This window comes from Sinohyriopsis cumingii, chromosome 9, assembly GCF_028554795.1.
Source record: "Sinohyriopsis cumingii isolate HCF-2022 chromosome 9, ASM2855479v2, whole genome shotgun sequence".
Lineage (NCBI taxonomy): Eukaryota > Metazoa > Mollusca > Bivalvia > Unionida > Unionidae > Sinohyriopsis > Sinohyriopsis cumingii.
In genome coordinates this window covers 50,180,358-50,201,809 of record NC_142969.1, presented here as the reverse complement: position 1 = coordinate 50,201,809, position 21,452 = coordinate 50,180,358, and the positions used below count along the sequence as shown (strand labels likewise).

General features: G+C 35.9%; 1 protein-coding gene across 2 annotated transcripts in view; it reads right to left on the bottom strand.

The window, feature by feature from the left end:
- LOC149791796 (cyclin-dependent kinase 6-like) overlaps positions 1 to 21,087 on the bottom strand; it is a 34,787-nt gene extending 13,700 nt beyond the window's left edge. Inside the window, exons 1-2 of one of the 2 annotated variants that reach the window (XM_089970301.1) lie at positions 20,917 to 21,087; positions 18,486 to 18,773 (exon numbers count right to left, since the gene is read on the bottom strand). In XM_089970301.1, coding sequence (XP_089826427.1) covers positions 18,486 to 18,718 — 233 coding nt within the window. In that variant the 5' untranslated portion in view covers positions 18,719 to 18,773; positions 20,917 to 21,087. Of the gene's footprint in view, positions 1 to 18,485 lie in introns of both variants that reach the window. The other variant, XM_089970300.1, reaches the window with a different exon arrangement.
- Between the last annotated feature and the right edge of the window lie 365 nt (positions 21,088 to 21,452).

Genomic DNA, 21,452 nt, shown 5'->3' with positions numbered 1-21,452 from the left:
AAACCATATCATGTAGATCATATGAAGAATCGTTAAATAAATGCTTGGGAAATAAATTTTGTTAGCATGAGCGTTCATAATTCAAGGTTTGTTAAGTGTTTTATTAGTTTTTAAATTTTCACGTAGAATGCTATGGAAGAAAGGTAAGTAAAGAGCAAGGAAAATATGTCCATCTGTGTACAGTATTCACAGTATGTTAAGTTTACAAGACAGATGACAAGTGGAATTTCTGTGTACATAAAATAGAATTATTTCATGTGATGATGGTGTTAATAATTCAGTGTGAATTCATAATGGATTTTATGGATTACACTGGTCAACAGTGAAATCATTACTGACTTGAAAAGGCCCTAATCTGTAGTATTTTGGTGTGCCGAACACGAATATAACCGTGAAAAATTTGTATTGGCTCTCGTTTTGAAGATATTCATATACCTCATTTTCTATGTTTCACTGTGTAAATTTCTCCAGTAGGACTGCAGCAACATCCGGAATAATGATGTAACATTGCATAATACCATCATGCTCACATCATCCACAGTTGATTGCATCATTTTCTGATGCAATGCAATACTAATGCCATGCGGCTGCTGAAGTAAGTTGACGTCAGCAGTGTACTATACATGTGTAGGCCTATTATACTAATGCCAGGCGGCTGCTGAAGCTGACGTAAGCAGTGTACTATATAAAGCCCAATCAGATAGGTTCAGCATTTAAAATATTTTAGACGTTGTGTGAGACAGTTCAAGCTACTGTTACATAAAACTTATTATTTTATCCATTTACGTACAATAAAGAACAGTAATGCCTCGAAAGTGTGTTAATACCACGGACAATTTTTGCTATATTTGTGGGGAAGTGACATTTGCCAACCAGAAGAAAAGTATCAATTCTCAAGTGAAGAAGGCATATCATCTTTACTTCGGATGCAAGGTTGGTGACCAAGACAAGCCTTGGGCTCCGCATATATGCTGTGCTACATGTACAACACAGCTTTCACAGTGGTTGAATTGCAAAAGGTCATCAATGCCGTTTGCAGTCCCAATGGTGTGGAGAGAGCCAAGCAACCACCTAAATGACTGTTACTTCTGCTTGGTTCCTCCTCTTTCCGGCGGAATAACGAAGCGAAAGAAGTCGAGAATAGTCTACCCAAACATTCCGTCTGCATTGAGACCAGTTCCACATGGTGAGGAACTTCCTATTCCAGAACCTCCAGCAGAATATTCTCTTGATTCATCTGACGAAGACAAAGGTGAGTCGACCTGTTCTTCTCCTGGTCCATCAGCATGCAGTGATCCAGATTTTCACTGGTGCATCATCAACCCCACACAGAATAACACAGGAAGAACTAAATGACCTGATTCGTGATTTGGACTTATCAAAGAACAAGGCAGAATTGCTAGGATCAAGACTCCAACAATGGAATCTTCTAGAAGAAGATGTCACAATTACTGCATATCGAAAGCGCCACCAGCAATTGGAGCCTTTCTTCAGAAAGGAAAGTAATCTGATATTCTGTTCCGATATTGAGGGCCTCATGAATGCTTTAAAAATCACTCATGACCCACAAGAATGGAGACTATTTGTGGACTCTTCGAAACTGAGTCTCAAGGCTGTGCTTTTGCACAATGGAAACATTCTTCCATCTATTCCAGTAGCGTATGCTGTCCACATGAAAGAGACATACGATAACTTAAGGCAGCTACTGAATTCCATTGAGTATAACAAGTACAGCTGGCACCTCTGTGGTGATTTGAAGGTAGTTGCCCTTTTAATGGGACTGCAGCAAAGATATACAAAATACATGTGTTTCTTATGCGAGTGGGATAGCCGAGCAAGGGAAATGCACTACATGAGGAAGGAATGGACTCACAGGCAGAATGTAGCCATTGGAGAGAAGAATATCCAACACCCAGCTCTGGTTGAGGCTCAGAAAATCTTGCTACCACCCCTTCACATCAAACTAGGTTTGATGAAGAACTTCGTGAAAGCCATTGACCGGACTTTGCCAGCATTCCGATACCTGCATGAAAAATTCCCTCGACTCAGCGAAGCAAAGATTAAAGAGGGAGTTTTTGTGGGTCCTCAGATTCGAGAGCTTTTCAAAGATGACCGGTTCAACAACTTGCTGGAAGGTGACGCGAAACAAGCATGGAATGCTTTTCGCCTAGTTTCTACAAACTTCCTCGGAAATGTTAGGGCAGAAAACTATAAGGAACTAGTAGAAGACATGTTGATGAAGTATAAGAAACTTGGCTGCAATATGTCTCTAAAGATTCACTTCCTTCATTCCCATTTGGATTTCTTTCCTAGCAACTGTGGTATTGTTAGTGATGAACACGGCGAACGTTTTCATCAAGATATCGCAACAATGGAACAAAGATACCAGGGAAAATGGTCCACTACAATGCTGGCTGACTACTGCTGGACACTCCTCAGAGATGCTTCCAAACAGCTGTACAAGAGACAGGCGAAGAAATCTAAGATGTAGTCAATGACTTGATTTTTTATAGGTAGGCTATTACAGTTGACCTTTTACTATTGGAATGCATTTCGTTATGTAAACATTAATTTCTTGCAGATTACAAAAAAACTAGAGCCAATTTTGCAATTTGACTGTCATATTCGTGTTCAGCACATAAAAACTGATAAGAATTGACTAATTTTATTTCAGTAACATGACTTTTGTAAAAATTTGTTGTCCAGTGTTATTCATGGCAAGAGAAGCAAATTGGCAAGTACATCATTTGTTTTCACCTTCATGCATTAGTATTTCTGCATGTAGCATGAAATTTATACCATTATGTATATAATTTTATTGAGAACTGTTGTGCCAAATTTCAGCTTAATTAAATGAATACAAATAAAATGATAAATTTATTGCAAGTAGCCCCCACCCCACCCCCACTATAAAAATCTGCAAGCCAAGTGCTGTCAACAAGTCTCAGGGATACAGGCACTGGTAAGGCTAACACTGCTCTAGGTGATCTTTGCAAGTATGCTGTAGGGGACTGCCTAGCTGTTTGGCTCAGGGGTTAATGTGTTAACTGGATATTAGAAAAGATTTAAGTGAAAACTACATGTTGATTTGACATGCCAGAACAGCCATATTGGATGTCTGAAGATTGCCTTTTTCTTTCAGGACCAGCTAGACATTGGGGTTTTTGTAGATTTTCATGGCAACCATCCCAAGGGATGATGAGTACTAAGAAACTTGTGCTAACTACTAACAAACTTGTGCTAACTACTAACAAACTTGTGCTAACTACTAAGAAACTTGTGCTAACTGCTAACAAACTTGTGCTAACTACTAACAAACTTGTGCTAACTACTAAGAAACTTGTGCTAACTACTAACAAACTTGTGCTAACAGACACTGGATGAAATGCCACTGCAAATGTCCTTCTGGTCTATGACCAGTAGAGCCAAACAAAATGATAATTATAAACCTTGACACCACGAGAGCTCTGTTATTTGCTGCAAGAAAATGAATGTACATTTAAGTTAGAAATATAATTTTTAGCAGAGAACAGAAGATGCTGAAATTCCTGTACAACTTTTGCAAGTCATTGGTTAATATTTTGCCAAGTTTTATGGGTATGACTTGTAATTAGGTTCTTCTTTGCAACAATGTTTATTGATATGGGGGGAGTAAATTAGTAAATGTATACCACTGTACCAGTTAGTTATACCCACCATGCCAAGCACAATCTTTGCCACAATGTTGTTGGCTAATAATATAGGAATTAATGCATCTATCTTCATCTGCTATAAATTGTACTTCAAACTGAAACTTATACTAATTTACTTGAACAGAATAAATGAGCTTTCATGCTGATAAGCTTTGTTCTTATCATTTTTGGGCAGTAAGAGAGGGGCTGATACCTATAAGGCCATGTTGAAATAAACATTAAGTACATCTATGCCCAAACTGCAGTTTATACTGTACCAAGTAAATACCATGGAAATATCTACATATGAAAACCTTTCTGTGGCCCCCATACCAAGTTTTCTGATTTGTTTTCATGTAAAAATACTGCAAAGTGATCATTCATATTACACACATTCAAAAATAAATATTAAAACACAAACACTGAACATAACTAGTGCTGCCTATTCCAACAATAAATTTCGGATTCAGAAGGAAAGTTCTACTTTAACATGCATCATTTTTTTAAGATAGTGTTTTACTTAAATGACATGTGATCATCACACCTTACATTCTTTATTTTATTTGTCAGACTGATAAAATCAACAAATACTGGCACAGTTGATAAATTTGCCTGAAATAAAGCAAACCCTCTCTTGCCTATAGCATCTTTCAACTACACATAACAAAAACTTCCATGGCCTGTTGATTTCTATCTTAATGGAGCTCTGACACTGACCCCGTTACATAAAGATATCGTTTATTATTCCAACACTTTATACAAAAAGATGATTTTATCTGTCTGTGCATGCACATATTCATTATGTCACATATTTCTCATGTGGTTCCACCTGACTGAATACATGTGTTCATCATGACATGTAACTCTCCTTGATTCCACCTGCTTATGCATCTACGTTTATCATGTCATACAAGTCTGCTTAATTTTACCTAGCTGTGCATGCATGTGTTTATCATATTATATAACTCCTTTGTTTCCACATGACTCATAGTGAATACAACGTTTCATCATGTCACAGAGCACTCCTGTGATTCTACATGCTCATGTCATACAAGTCTGCTTAATTTTATCTACCTATGCATGCATGTGTTCATCATATTATGTAACTCGTGTTTCCAATTGACTCACAGTGAATACAACGTTCATCATGTCACACACCACTCCTGTGATTCTACTGGTCTCTGCATGCTATGTTTATCATGTCACAAAACCAGTATGTAATTTTACCTGTGATTGTATGTATTAATCTACTCTCTGGTGATTATACATGTCTGTGGATACATGTGTTCATCAGGTAACTCTCCAGTGATTCTACCTGTATATGCTGCATATATTTATGTCACACAACTCTTGTGATTCATCCTGTCTGTGTAATGTAAGTGTTCATTAAGTGTCTGTGTATACATATGTTCATAATCTTACACTAATCTCCTGTGATTCTACCTGTCTGTGCATGTATGTTTTTCATGTCACACAATTCTGTGATTTTACCTGTCTGTTCATGGATGTGTTCCTCATGTCATACAACTTTCATGTGATTCCATCTGTTTGCATAGATCACTTCATCATGTTACATAACTCTGATGTGATTCTACATATCCGTGCATGTACATGTTCATCATGTAACACAACTCATTTATTTATCTGTCTGCTCATATGTGTTCATTATGTCACACAACTCTCCTGTGATTCTATCTGTCTGTGCATGTATGTATTCATCATGTCACATAACTCCTTTGATTCTGCCTATCTTGGTACAAACATGTTTACCAAGGCACACAACTCTCCTGTGATTCGATCTGTGCATACATGTATTCATCATGTCACATAACTCCTTTGATTCTGCCTATCTTGGTACAAACATGTTTATCATGGCACACAACTCTCATGTGATTATATCTGTCTGTGCATGCATGTGTTCATCACGTCACATAACTCCTTTGATTTTGCCTATGTCTGTATGTACACAATGTATCATGTCACAAACCCTACTTACACTGTTTAAGACAGAATATAAACTGAGACACAACCATGGATAGCTTGTTATGTATGGCACCTGGAACACAAATTTAGAGGGTGGCACAAACTGATGAGCATGGGCATGTGTGTTTAGCGACAAAATCTGAGTCTTTTGGTGCTCGGTGAACTGAGTTAACACAAATGCAAAGCTCCCACATCTTCCATTCAAACCATGTTTACAAGCTTTTGAGAGCACCTATTGATACACGGGCCACAGGTAATATTGATATAATGCACACTGTACTACTAGCTCATAGACAATGCCATGGCAAACACTTCCAATTCATGCACAATGCATACTAATTAATCCCAAAGCAAATAGTTAACATTAAGATAATAAGAAAATTTCAAACTGGTATTATATGGGTGGTATGAAATTTATATCACCTTGTAAAATATTGTCTCCACTACCTAGAGCAGTGTAAAATATTACACACAAACAGATAGGCAGATAGATGATGAGCATGATATGACAGATGGACAGACATGATGAGCAAGGTATGCCAGAGATGGACAGCTGGGCAGACAAATGATGAGCAAGGTATGACAAAGATGGATAGATGGACAGAGAGATGATGAGCATGATATGACAGAGATGGACAAATTGGCAGACAGATGATGAGCATGATATGACAGATGGACACATAGGCAGAAAGATGATGAGCATGATATGACAGAGATGGACAAATTGGCAGACAGATGATGACAGATGGACACATGGGCAGACAGATGATGAGGTTGATACTATATGCCTCTTTCACATTTATTTTGTGGATAAGACAACCTGGTGAGAATGCATCTTCATGACTACTACTACATCCTTATCCATATCATAAAGGTTTGTCACTGTGTCCTATATTTGATCCGTAACAGAGAGCGCTTTAGACCACTCGGCCACCCCACCTACCTTTGTGATACAGATGTAGTACTCATCAAGATACATCCTGTCACCAAGTTTCACGATTCCTGGTGTAACAGTATTTATAGTGCGCAAACAACCTGGGCTAAATGCGAACACTAAGCAAAGAATTTACAACTAAGGTACATGGATATACAAATTAATCTCCCTCCAATCGGGGTAGGTGCTATGAGGCCCCCTCCCAACTGTTGCCTGGGACCTATGTCAAAAATACAATAGCCTATCTCTACATTGTAATGGGGAGTTAAAGAGGGTAAGAAAATGCATAGCAATAAATAATCTATGCTATGTACATAACCAAAACCTTAAACAGACACTTTAACCTGCTGTTTTCTGATAACAAACTGTAAATGCAAACTTTACCATCACAAATTGTGAAAAGCAATCAGTAAACTGGATCAAATCAAGTATGAAACATGGTTAGGCACATGCTGTTTAATAAGTACACAAAAAATTAAACACATACTATAATCTTAAACTATTCCTCATAAATTTTATATTTAAAAAAAACTATTGCATAACAGACATTTGCCCTTCCCATATAAAGAACTTCTGGCCATTTTACGTTTTAATGATTTTACCCACTTTTTGCTCTTTTCTTTATTTGTATCTTTTCCTACCAAGATTTTGCAACATCTTTCGGTTTGATCTTTTGTCACAAGGTGTATATTTACTTTGTTCAGATCTTGGTACTATTTTGGCTTTTACCATTTCTACTACCTAGCTTTTACTCAGTGCTGCATTACAGGATTGTGCTGATATGCTGTTAAACTCAATATATACATACAAAATTTCTTTCTATTTCTAAAGGTCCTGCAACTATAAAAAAAACTGGGGGGTCCTCCAGAACATCTTCACTGGTCTTCCAGATTTGCTTTTTATAAGCGTAAAACATTGTGGGTTAGCAGCAAGGACAATCTGCTTAGATTTTTTGTTGACCTGACAATTATTAGAGTCTGACCAGTGGTCAGGAACTAAATTAAAATACTGTTCCAACGGTCTGCTAGCTAATATTAACAGTGTTGCAAATAGATGGGAATGCTGACCTTTCCTATTCATACTATGCATGTAGGGGTTGGTCAAGTGGTCAAACAATGACCCACATGGTCATCTAGAATGCTAATAATCTATGACAGATAATGTTAAATCTCAATAACTTCAAGACATCTTAATATCCAACTTTCATCAACTTTTACCAGCAAACTTAAAAGTCTTCTGTGGGTCACAAGGAATTTTTCAAGACAAATACCAATTTAAACACTAAACAAATTCTGTAAGGTTTTGTCCTCTGCCTATAATGGCAAAGCCATCATCACACAATCTCAAATGGCTATAAAATTATGAAATGGAAAGAAATGTAAAATATTAAACTGTAACCTTGAGCCTAAAGATAGAATTCCCAATACAGACACCAAGTAACAATCTACAAGTATCCGAAGACTATTCATTAATCTGAATCTGTTGTAGTTATTGAGTAGATGGAAAGATATGAAAACATAATAACAGAACAGTGACCTTGGCCTTGAAGACAACACTCCATCTTGAACGAGTGATGAAATAAAATTACACCAAGTTTCATCCATTAATCTCAGAAACCTTTAAATTTATACAGTACAAGCGAAAGTGTAATGACCTTGAACTTGAAGATGGACACACACCCTTATGGTATGTGACAAGCCTTCTAATGATGACATAAAAGTATCCCGAGTTTTGTCCCTTAATCGCAAATGGTTTCAAAGTTTTGGAATAGAAGGAAAAGTGCGATGAAAAAATTAATAACAGTGCCATGACCTTGACAAACATGGTGTGTGACTCGCAATCTAATAATGCTTTATATCAAGTTTTATCCTTTAATCTGAAACAATGGCTGAAAGTTCCTAAAGTCTGAGGTTCAAAACTTACCCAAAGTTTTGGCCACAAAAAGGTTCAGCTTACTCATTATAACTGAATCAGTGAAATTTGGAGACAAAGATGTAGATAGAAATGAAACTGGGATTTAACAGGCCTTTTGAACCATGCAGATGAAAACGTAGACAGAACTGAGAAATTGGTTAGTGGGATTTAACAGTAAAATATATTCACCATTGTTACCGAAGTACTGCATAGAATAATGTCTTGTATTAAATGCTGAGCACAAGAATATTTTCTTCTTCAAAAGCTAGGGATCAAGAAAAAAATGTTTAGCCCTTACATTAAAGTTACTGAGGGGAAAGGAAATGATGATGGATAAGTAAAATATTGTAATGTGACCTTGACCTTGAAGATAGCACCACCACCACCACCCCAACATGATGCTTGACAGATGTTGTAATGATAATGTACAGGTGTACCAAGTTTCATTCCATAATCTCAAATGATTTCAAAGTTATTGAGCAGAATGGATAAGTCTGATGGATAGATGGACAGGAAGAAATGCATATACTATACCCCACCCCACCCCCAGCTTTCCTTCAAAAGTTAAATACAACTGCACTGTAGAATAAACCCTTGCATGAAATTTAAATTAGCAATAACTGTCACAGAATTGTAGAGCTGATAATGTCAATAACAGGATATTTCTGTATATCAATTGATGAATTCCCCCCAAAAAATAAACAGGATGTTCATAATGGAAAATGTAAATGGAAATGTCAAAATCTTGGCAGTACTGTAAACACCTCAACTTGAGTAGGGTTGTCCCTGTTACCTTTGCACATAGTATGGGGTACTATATGGATTTTGGCACCTGTTTCTTGTCCCACTATTAAGAGTCCCTTAAATGTCTCTTACTATTGGAACTATAAATAGCTACATAATAATAATATTGCAGTTATTCTGAGACCTGCAAATATTTATTGATTGGGGTTCCTTGAGTGAAATATTATCTGGGTACAGTTCATTAAGTTTATTAACTGCTTCAAAGAAGGCCCAGTTCCAAACTTAAATGTACCCTTTGGCAGCCCCATGTCTTACCTTGTACAGAGCTGATAGTACTATTGCCAATAGATCAATACACAACTGTAGGTGTTCGCCATAGCAACATGTCAACATGTTGTTCACCTGTCACAGTTTAATTACCTTATTGTTGAATTCATACCTACATATCATTTTCTCCAATAAGGAAGGTACAAGATCATATGGGTGCTTGGTTTAATAAGAAAAGAACATTTTTCATGTACTTGCAAATTTGCATAAATTTTAAAAGAGGTGTAAACTGGATATTTAATTTCTTAATGACGTAGTTTATATAGGATGGCATACGCTACATTCCTGTGGTCAGTTAGCCTGTAAAACTGAAATCTATAATAAGTTTTTTTTAGTGCTGTGCATATGTCCTTAAGCAATATCCTTTCATTTGCTGGTTATATTGCAGTTTATACATTGGGAAAAAAGACATGTATTCATATATACATTTAGCAGGGTTCTCAACATAGATTCTGGATGTGAAGTCCTGGACTCTGCTAATGAACTCAAGAGTCCCCAGCTTATTTCTGAAAGCCCTTGGCATAAAATAAATAGTCCATCACTTTCAAAAGTATAGAAAGGAAATTCTTTTTAAAAAGTATATAATCTTTATTTTATTTAATGTCTGGATTGAATTCTAAGTCATTCATATAAAAAAAAATGAAAATATTATTCAGTAAATCGAATGTTAACTTAAAACATTCAAAATGTAAAATGTATCAATCTTACTGTACTCAAAAACACTAAAACAAAAAAATATACCAAAACAACAAAAAATCTACAAGAGGTTTCAATCCTAATAAATATTGATCATTTAGAACATCACAGTTTTCTTGGCAAGTAAATAGTATCTACATTCACAGCAGAGACTTACATGAGTAAACACCTGGCATTATGCTGTATTATATATATATATATATATATATATATATATATATATATATATATATATATATATATATATATATATATATATATTCCTTTCACAAGATAATTACAGGATATGAGGATCAATTCCACAGATCGCCACTGCTGACCAAAACATAAAAATGGGGAGAGTCCACATGGAAAATGAGGTACATCACAGGTATGCATTAAAAGCAGAAATGGTACATACTTTGAGAATTTCATGTGTATTTGACCCAGAAGCTTGGAAAATGAGGTGTGTCAAAGGTATGCATTAAAAGCAGAATGGGAATTTCACGTGTATTTGACCCAGAAGCTCATGTCCCTGAAAACCCTAATGTAGCACTTTCATTAAAACACCAGTTTCAAACACATAGTTAGTAAGAACTGGCTCAGTTTGGTGTTTTATGACACAGCAACACAGGTAGGCTATTCAGAGCCAGGCAAAAGTAATAAAGTGCCTTGCTCAGTACACACCGAGTAGCCAACCAGGTTCACCTGATAGGATTCAAAACCCATGCCCTCTCAGTCATAAATTCAGCATGCTAACCCTTAATGACACATGAGAGTGCATCATGCAAATTACTCCCATAGAGAAATGCATGCACAAAAGCAGAAACAGCTGTGAAAACTGCCCATGGTATTATAATAATAATAATGAGGTCTTTGTATTGCACCTAACAACATTAGACAACACCTAAAACATAAAAAATATATGATATGATTACACAAAAAAAACACACCATGAAATTAGAAAACATAAAAAACATGCTGAAAATATTTAAGGTAGGAAACATTATTAGGTCTTTAAGTTTGTTCTTGCAGTCGAAATAGGTGAGTTTTAAGAATACTCTTTGATGGGATCACTGTCTTTGTTTCTAAGTTCTGTGAGCAATTCGTTCCACATTAATGGGAACTGGTATGCAAAAGAACGTTCTCCATATGACTTTGTTTTCATAGTGGGAATAATGAGTATATGATTGTAAGAAGAGGAGCATAAATATCTTGCTGGTGTATACACATGGGTGAGGTCGGATACATATGTTGGACTGGAGCCCGTCAGTGAAACGTATCACAGAGAACAAATTTTGTGTTTGATTCTGGATTGAATGGACAGCCAGTGTAGGGTACAGATCAAAGGGGATGTGTGCTCTGATTGTGGTACTCTAAGGATGATCCGAGTAGCTGTGTTTTGAACTTTTTGAAGTATCTGGAGTAGATATTGAGATGAAGCAGACATAATCGAGTTACAATAGTCCAATCTTGAAAGTACTAATGAACAAACAAGTGTTTTAGTGGGATCAACTCAAAGATAACTGCAAATGGAGCTGATGCATCTCAGCTCAAGATATGCAGCCTTGCATCTTGTATATGTTCATGACATGTTGGTGCAATGTGAGAGTAATGTCCAAAGTAACACCTTGGTTTCGTACTGATTGTGTGAATTTAATGTTGGTGTTGCTGATATTTATTGTTTGAGGTAAAGGATGTGAATGAGAAAATCTTTGTGTTGTGATCAGAACGGCCTCAGTTTTATCATCATTCATCTACAGCTTGTTACATGTCATCCATGATTTCACATCAGAAATGCACCTCTCTATACCTTGGATGGCAGCATCAACTTCAGTTGGGTGGCTAGATTTGTATATTTGGGTGTCATCAGCGTACAACTGGTGAGACACTGAATGATGATCTATGACACTTGAGAGCAGCTGGGTGTACAGAATGAAGAGAACAGGTCCAAGAACAGACCTCTGTGGAACACCACAACATAGATCAACTGGCCTGGAGTCTATTCTATTTGCAGACACAATTTGTGTCCTGTTGACCAAGTAAGACTTGAACCACAGTAAGGCTGAATCATGAATGCCAAATACATGCTGGAGTCGGTGAAGTAATATATCACAGTCTATTGTTTCAAATACTGCAGACAAATCAAGGACAGTGAAGACTGTAATCTTTCCAAAAGTGGAGAGAACGTCATTAACTACTTTTAAAAGAGTAGTTTCAGTACTGTGTTAAGTGCAATATGCAGATTGTACATTGCTAGAAAGGCTGTTTGCATTCAGATGAGATACAAGTTGGGGTAGAACAAATTTTTGTAAGATTTTTTTATATGATTGGGAGATTAGAAACTGGGTAGTAGTTCTTTAAATAATTTTGGTGGAGTGTTGGTTTCATCAGCTGAGGCTTTACAATGGCAGTTTTGAAAAATGATGGTAATTCCCTGGTTGAGAGAAAGGTATTAATAAAATATGTTAATGAAGGCAATACTGGATCTAAGCACTCAAGCAGCAGTGATGTTGGAATTGGATCAAGTTCACATGACTTTGGTGCACTCTTCATCACGACTGTATGTACTAAATCCATAGAGACAGGTTCAATTGCTGCTAATGGTTGCCACTGAAATTCTGTATCCCAACTGTATGTGATGACGAGTCAACTGAAATTGTGTTGTCAAGCTTTTCTCTAATGGTTTGTACTTTGTCATCGAAGAAATTTGCAATCAGGTCTGGAAGGTCGACTAGAGAGAAGGTAGTTGGAAGTGATGTACATTTGTTCCTTGACATTAGCTTGTTAGTAATTTCGAAGTGCTCTTTGCAGCTGGAACTTTCCATGATCTTAGTACTATAGTGGGCTGATTTCACTGCACGGATTATGTTTGTGATGTTCTTAGTGGCTTTATAGATTTGCTTATGAATAGTGAGTCTGGTGGAAAGCCAAAGCCTCTCAGCTTTACAGCAGTCTCTTCTACCAGTGCAAAGCTGGTCCCTAACTCTGCTATACCATGAAGAACACTTCTGAACTGATACTCTGCACTTGGTGGCTGGGGCATGTCTGTCGAGCAATGAACGCAGGCAGTTATCGAGTTGTTCTGCTGTAGGAGGTAAGCAAGATTTTAGGTTTGCTTGGATGTCATACATTAGTTTGGTTTTATTTGGTAATATCATGGAATTTCAAAAGCAAAGTCTGAGAAAACTGTCCTATATACAAGCTTAATGCAAATGACTGGAAAAATAAATACAGATCATAGTAACCTAATCTTGTTTGAAATTTCTCATGATAAATATATAGATTATGCTACATTTCCATTGGTTATTGAGTGTTTAGAGTTTGAACTACTGCAGAACTTATCACAGATCAAGGGAGCATAAAATATAGGTCTAAGTAACCCACCATCACAATTCTGTAGTACTCACAATGAAACATACATGTACCATATTACATGATTCTGCAAGACATAGTGTGTAATAAAGTAAGGACAAATATTAAATTAAATGAAATATTAGTCACACTGACCTTCTCTTGTCAGTTCTATAGGACTCCTGATAATGCATCTAAACCAGAGGTGGGCAAACTTTCCAGTGCAAGTGCCGTATACACAAATTTACACATTGTCGCGGGCCGCATAGCTCAATAAGTAAAATAATTAATATTTGAAATAGCAAAAACAAAAGGTTTTTCTAAATAACATCTAATTAATTTTCAGTTGTTAATAAGTTGTTAATATTTGAAGACTTAAAAAACTTCAAAAGAAGCACATTTATTTGATAAACATAGTAACATAAACAGAGTCAGTGCGAATGATGACTTGTTCCTAGGCCGCATGAAAACCCTTTGCAGGCCGCATGCGGCCCACGGGCCGGAGTTTGCCCACCCCTGATCTAAACCCTAAGATACATTACTTACAGTTTTGTTTCTAGCCTGTTTTAGGAGTGTGAGGACACCCTTCCCTGCTATGTAGCGCTATGCCCTGTCTTTGTGACTGCTATTTATGTATGTATGTATGTATGTATGTATGTATGTTGTAGGGTTTACCACCATTTTTCAGTACATGATAGGCTATTCATGGCAGCCAGTAATAAGGGTGGAGGAAGAACACCGGAAAACTACAGAAAGAACCACTGACTTACGAGAAGCTACTGGCAAGCTTTCTCACACACCCACATTAGCCGAATCCATGACTCAAACCCACGCAGACATAGGTTAGACGGCAGTGATCCATAACAGACAGCGCTTTAGACCATTCGGCCGCTCGGGGACCCATGTTTCTATGTATGTATGTATGTGTACGTGTGATTTGGATTTTTAACGTAGCTTTAACAATTTTTCAGTCATATCGCTACGATGTCCGCAGTGTGGCAGTTTATAGTGATGTCTAGCACTGAGACATCATGCTGCAGACACGTAGCATGATGTCCCACCCAGTCACATTATCCTGACACCAGGCTGACCAGTCCTAACACTAACCTCTTAATGCTGAATGCCAAGCGAGGAAGCTGTAAGTACCATTTTTGTAAGTCTTTGGTATTACTCTGCTGGGGATCAAACCCATGACCTCCCGCATCCAAAGTGGACACTCTAACCACCAGGCTACCGGAGCGGTCATGTATGAATGTACTGAATTTAATGACACATATATAGCTATAAAATGCAGATTAAAAGTTATGTTATAAACATCTTATAAACTTTAAAATCTACAGAAAGAAAAATCCTTCCCAAAAAATGTAAATATTTACTCCTATAAGCTAAACAAAAAAGGTGCTCAAATTCTCTAAAATATATAAAATAAAAGATAAATGTAAAAGTATAAAATCCTTCGAATATATGGTCACAATTTGTCATATAAAGCACATATTTTTAAGTCCAGGATGTCCTCTTATGGTACATCATCTAAATGCTTTTTCATGGCACTTAGATTAACAAAACAAAAAAGTTCTATCCCATACAGTGGATGCTCTGTCTCTGATCTCATGAGGTATAAATATATATTATATGCTAAAAATGATTCTAACATGCATTTTGGACCTCATCAGGTATAAATACATATTATGTGTATATGGTAACAATGATTCTAACATGCTTTGTGAACATCATTCAAGAGTAAATTATACTTTATTTTCAATACATATGAGGAATGCATACAAAATGTTCTCTCACAAAGACAGGATGCCATCAGATGGAACTGTAACCAGACATAAAATACCAACTGGCAGCCAGCATCCAGTTTTACCTACTGGTGATTGCAGTACATATCCTAACTACAGCACTGGGCCAAAATGAATGGAATGACAATTATCGGTCCAACTTACTGTGAAAAATCAAAACTATGGTCCAATTCTGAACCATGCATAAAGCAATACCTGCATTAATTAATATATGCATATAATTTTCCACCTCTGCATGAAAGCAGGTTTGCATTATGAAATATAGCTTTCATGGAAAGGTGGTCTTTGTATATGTGTGGTTGCTATAAAAGGTTTGTTTGTTCTCACCTAAGTAAGTTGTTAAACTCAAACCTGTGTTTAAAGAACCCCATAAAAAAAAAATGAAGTGTTGTCCTTTCCAGAGAGGTGTCTATTTAGGAAATGGTTGTCAGACAGAATCTTTACCAACCAAAGAGTTGCTGCTCACATCATACACAGAAACTGACTTTAAATTCATATACAGATCTGTAACCCAAGAAATGAACTCTTCCAATCACCATCCCATGTCTAAATGAATTGAACAAATGAACTCTTCCAATCTCCATCCAAAGTCTAAATGAAGTGAACAAACGAATTCTTCCAATTACCAAACACTTGTCTGCATTAATAATTAGACTGACTAGCTCTCAGCCAGATTCATCCATTCTGTTGTTGTTGTTGTTGTAGTGTTTAACGCCATTTTTTCAGCACACGATAGGCTATACATGGCAGCCAGTATTAATGGTAGAGGAAGAACCCGAGAGAACGCCAGAAAGAACCACCGACCCACGAGAAGCTACTGGTAAGCATTCTCACATACCCACAATGGCTGAATCCTAGACTCGAACCCACGCAGACAGAGGTGAGCATCTCAGCCAGATTCATCCATTGTTCTGTAACAATGCACACTCTAAATACTGTTATTAAATATAATTGATTTTAAATTTAATTGATCAATTTTATAAAGGATGAGAACTTCTTTCCTTTATTATCAATTACTATTTCCCTTAAATTCTACAAAAATAATATTTTAGTATATGACTGTACTTTAAAAAACACAGAGTTTGTTACAACATATACTGATTAAAAGTCATGTAAATTGTAAATGAATACACAGACCACCTGAGCAAGGCAGTTCACCTCTGGCAATGTAGTTGGAAGAAATATTTTAAGAACTTCGTCACATAATGTTCATCAACAAAAAAGCAAAATTAACTGAAATTATTTTTTATGCTAAAAATTCCATGTAATATTATTTTACTCTTTGTATGCAGGAAGTTTTTATCTCATGATTTGCTAAATAATGGCAGATAAAGAAAGACAGATTTTTAAAAATAAAAAAAAATCATCATAATTTTAAAATTATTTTGGGCAAACATTTTCTTTATTTAGAATTTGTAAAAATAATATCCTCTAAATACAGCAAAAGCAGACTCATGGAAAATACTCAACTGTGTCCTCCATTCTCTTAACAAAAATAACCTCCACTTATAAAATATACATTCAAGAAGCAGTCTCCTATGTATGTCCTAATGTTTATCATTTAGATCAAAACTTTGAAAACTCAAATTAACTGTGGCCAAAATTTAACTTCAAGTTTTCTGTTACTTTGAGTATTTGAGGTCCCTCACAAAATGTTTATGCAACTTAGGCCATCCTGAACCGACTTCAAGATAAGTTCAAAGGTCAATAGGAAATGCTATTCACTGCTGAAATTGTTTGATCAATAAAAAGAAAGACAGAAAAATTATGAGAAAAGAAAACCCAGTTCCCTAACGCCGTTCCCCCCCCCCCTTTACGATTTTCTCGATGTCTAAGCAATTATTTTTCAATTTTTGGAGGTCCCTCAGTAACTCGCACCTCGCTTATAGTGCGGTCTTAGTTTGTGGACCCCGTTGTGCATGAGTTATCAAGGAAGAGGAATACTCATGATTTGCCATCTTCAACTCTAACCTAGTCATCCTCTGGCATCAATTGGCTGCTTGATGGTTGAGGATAAAACTTGTCTGTTCATCAGTGTTAAAAAATATGGTAATTGGGTGCATTCTGCATAGTTGAGGAATTCTGTACATGAGGAATATTTGCACCTTTCATTATACATAGATGAGAATTGTGTGTATTTGGTTAGAGTTTCATGTCTGAAAAGGTATTTTCATGGTCAGGACCAACTTCTGACTTTGAATAATATATAGTATTCAACTGACTGATGCCTTCTGACTTTGAATAGTATATAGTATTCAACTGACTGGTGCCTTCTGACTTTGAATAATATATAGTATTCAACTGACTGATGCCTTCTGACTTTGAATAATATATAGTATTCAACTGACTGATGCCTTCTGACTTTGAATAATATATAGTATTCAACTGTCTGATGCCTTCTGACTTTGAATAATATATAGTATTCAACTGACTGATGCCTTCTGACTTTGAATAATACATAATATTCAGCTGACTGATGCCTTCTGACTTTGAATAATACATAATATTCAGCTGACTGATGCCTTCTGACTTTGAAGTGAAAAATCTGAAAATGTGGAGGATTCTAGTCAAGGTGGAGACAGACTACAAAAAACACAATGATGTCAAACTGATTGAAATATCTAGCTTCTACTATGGTGTGTTGGAGAAAAAATAACGAATTTTAAACAAAATTGTTTGAGGTATATGATGTTGTTGTGGGTTTTAATGCCATTTTTTCGCACAAGATAGGTGGCCAGTATTAATGGTGGAGGAAGAACCTGGGAAAACCCCGGAAAGAACCATCGACCCACAAGAATCTACTGGCAAGCTTTTTCACATACCCATGGCTGAATCTGAGACTCGAACCCATGCAGACAGCTGTGAGATGGCAGTGATTCATAATTGAGAACGCTTTAGACCACTCAGCCACTCAAGGCATATGATGGTGAAATTTATAGACGAACAAAGTTATGTCTGCAATATTTAAAGTCTCACCATCTGTTGTTAATAAAGGGAAAAAACAGTTCCATCATTTAATTTTATCTAATACCAATTTTCTTTTATTTTCCATGTTTGGATTTCAAATTGGATTTTTACCTCACAATATTGGGATGTTCATGACCTTCAAGTTGCCGAAGTAGTGCAATTTCTCGAATTGCACTCATAGGCATGCCTTCCTCCGTGTTCTGAATTCTGATTTTTTTCATGGCCACAAACTGGCCATCATTCTTAAGGTCTCTGGCCTTCCACACAGTTCCATATGCTCCATTTCCAATCACTGCTACCTCCTCATATGGATTTTCTCCTGAATCGTGGCAAAGTCGGCTCATGATATGTGCATTGAAATGACATCACAAGTGTTTCCAAAAGTGTGTAAGATTTGCGCTGAAAAGCAGAAGTATAGAGGTATAAGCATTCTATTACCTTCTCTATCAATTTCTCGCACAAATTCTACAACAAAGTGCTGTACATCTTCAATCAATATATTATAAAGCACTTTACAACTTCTATCAATTTATCATAAAAAATCTGTTAGAAAGCGCTTTAGAACTTCTATCAATTTATCATAAAAAAATCTGTTACAAAGTGCTTTACAACTTCTATCAATTTATCATACAAATTCTCTACATCTCATGTAATAAAATAAATCTTACATATGTTTTCTAATAAACATAACTAAATTGAATTGATACCATATGTATAAAAAATGTTCATGGTTATACAACAGGATATGATCCTATTTTCACTGGTTATTGAATTCATGGATTGAGGACATGGTCCAATTTTCATTGGTTATTGAATTAATGGATTGAGGACATGATCCTATTTTCATTGGTTATTGAATTCATGGATTGAGGACATGGTCCAATTTTCATTGGTTATTGAATTAATGGATTGAGGACATGATCCTATTTTCATTGGTTATTGAATTCATGGATTGAGGACATGGTCCAATTTTCATTGGTTACTGAATTAATGGATTGAGGACATGATCCTATTTTCATTGGTTACTGAATTCATGGATTGAGGACATGGTCCAATTATCATTGGTAACTAAGTCGTGAATTAAGGACATGGTTATTAAATTCATGGATTCAGGATCTAGTCCTATTTTCATTCACAATTAAATTCATAGAATTATGACATGGACCTATTTTCATTGGTAAATGAATTCATGGATTGATGACATGGTCCTAACTTTGGTGAATAATCATTGTTTATTGTGTCTGTTAGTTCGCAGTTTCTAGCAACCATTAACTCAACAAAAACTGGTACCCCATGAAAACTAACAACTTCACAAAATGAAAAGGCTTTTTGATTGGTGCATCAACTCCTATGGACCATTTCCTATGCAATATTCAGAACTGACTAAGTTATGTATGTTGGCATGAAACATAAAGAATTGTAATCAGTGACATAAGGAGATATCTCAGCTGCATAGAACTATTTGGGATGCATGTCACTTTGTACATATCATCACTGATACTAGTCCAGTTTCAGTTGTTGCCAACACTGCTTTATAGGTAGAAAGAGTGAAGATTCAGCAAGTAGGGGAATACCAGCCTGGATGGATTGTTTTAAAAGATGTATGTAAAGGATTTAATGGCACATCGCCACAAACCTGGTTTCATAGTGCCATGTAAAAGATTCTAAATGTGATAGAGGTATGAATAATTATTAAATCTTTTGGACAAATGCCTGAGAAACATTATTTTGTATGTTTTCTACTATTTTCGTTAATCTTTTAGTCAATGTATTTATCCATTGACTTATATATTTATTTATCTAGTTATTTATTTACTTTGAAGGACTTACACAGTTGCCCCACAAGAGTGCTTGCACATGGGGTTGAAACACTGAAGAATATAATCAAGTGCCTTTTTGTTTTTTATTTTGTTTTTGCTTTTGTTATTTTTGTTTGTATTTTTTGTAATTTGCAAAATATGCAATAGTAGGCATGCATGCTGGCAACGTCATTGTTCCTTTCCACAAGCAGTTCAGTTCCTGTCCTGTTCTGAACAATGGCCATACTGCCCTCAGCCAAGAAGGAATGTCCTTACTAGGATAATTAGTGAAGTGAAATGCTAATTTGCGACGAAAATAAAATATAAACGAATCAGAATATTACCTTCTAATAATAATAATAACAGTCATTACCAAGCTATCCTCACATTACTCCTTTGTGTTCACACACCTACCACGCTAACGTTCTGGTTTTTTTTTTTTTTTTTTTTTTTTTCTTTTGCTTCTTTCTATTTTTAGATCCGCATCCAGTTAAAACATTATCCAAAATCAAGCAAACAACCCTGCAACTTTTCAGATATCAATTTTGGCATAAAAATAAATTTTAGTTTAACAGCGTCAGGAAAATCAAGTAAGAAATAAAGCAAAAATAATGCGACCTATTCCAACTTTGCAAAAGTGGCCCACGAGTGAATGAATGGGCCCACACAATGAATGTCAAGATGAAATGTGAAATGTTTCAGCGATTTTTTTGTAAAATAAAATCATATTTCTCAATACCCACCTGTTCAATATGTGCATCGAGTTTCTACAAAAATGATCAACCCATATTTGAACGAATTCAATATTTCCACGATTTTTTCTGAATTTTTCTTCACACAACATTACGTTCTTCCCAAACAAGTTGATTCCTAGTTTACGCGTGTAGGCTACCACTGGTGGTACACAGAAATCTAATTGGCTGTCGAGTTAATTATGCATACTTTCACGGAAGATCAAAGGTCGTTTGGATTAGTCCATTTCATAAAGTAGGGGAGATTAGTTTACAACCTTATATTAAACTATATCTTTTCAAACTGTTTGTAAAATTTCTCCATATCAAAACAAGTAAAATCTTAGTTCACACTTATGGACATTAAAATATATATATCGCAGAGAGGGATATCCGATTGGTCTCCAAGTTATGAAACCGACAATACTGAGTTGACCTACGTTAGGAGCGATAAATATTTTATATAAAAAAAAGAATCCAAGGGAAATCACTCCTCGAATATTATTTTGATGAATGAATACTATCTAAGAGATTGTTGTTGAAGGTGT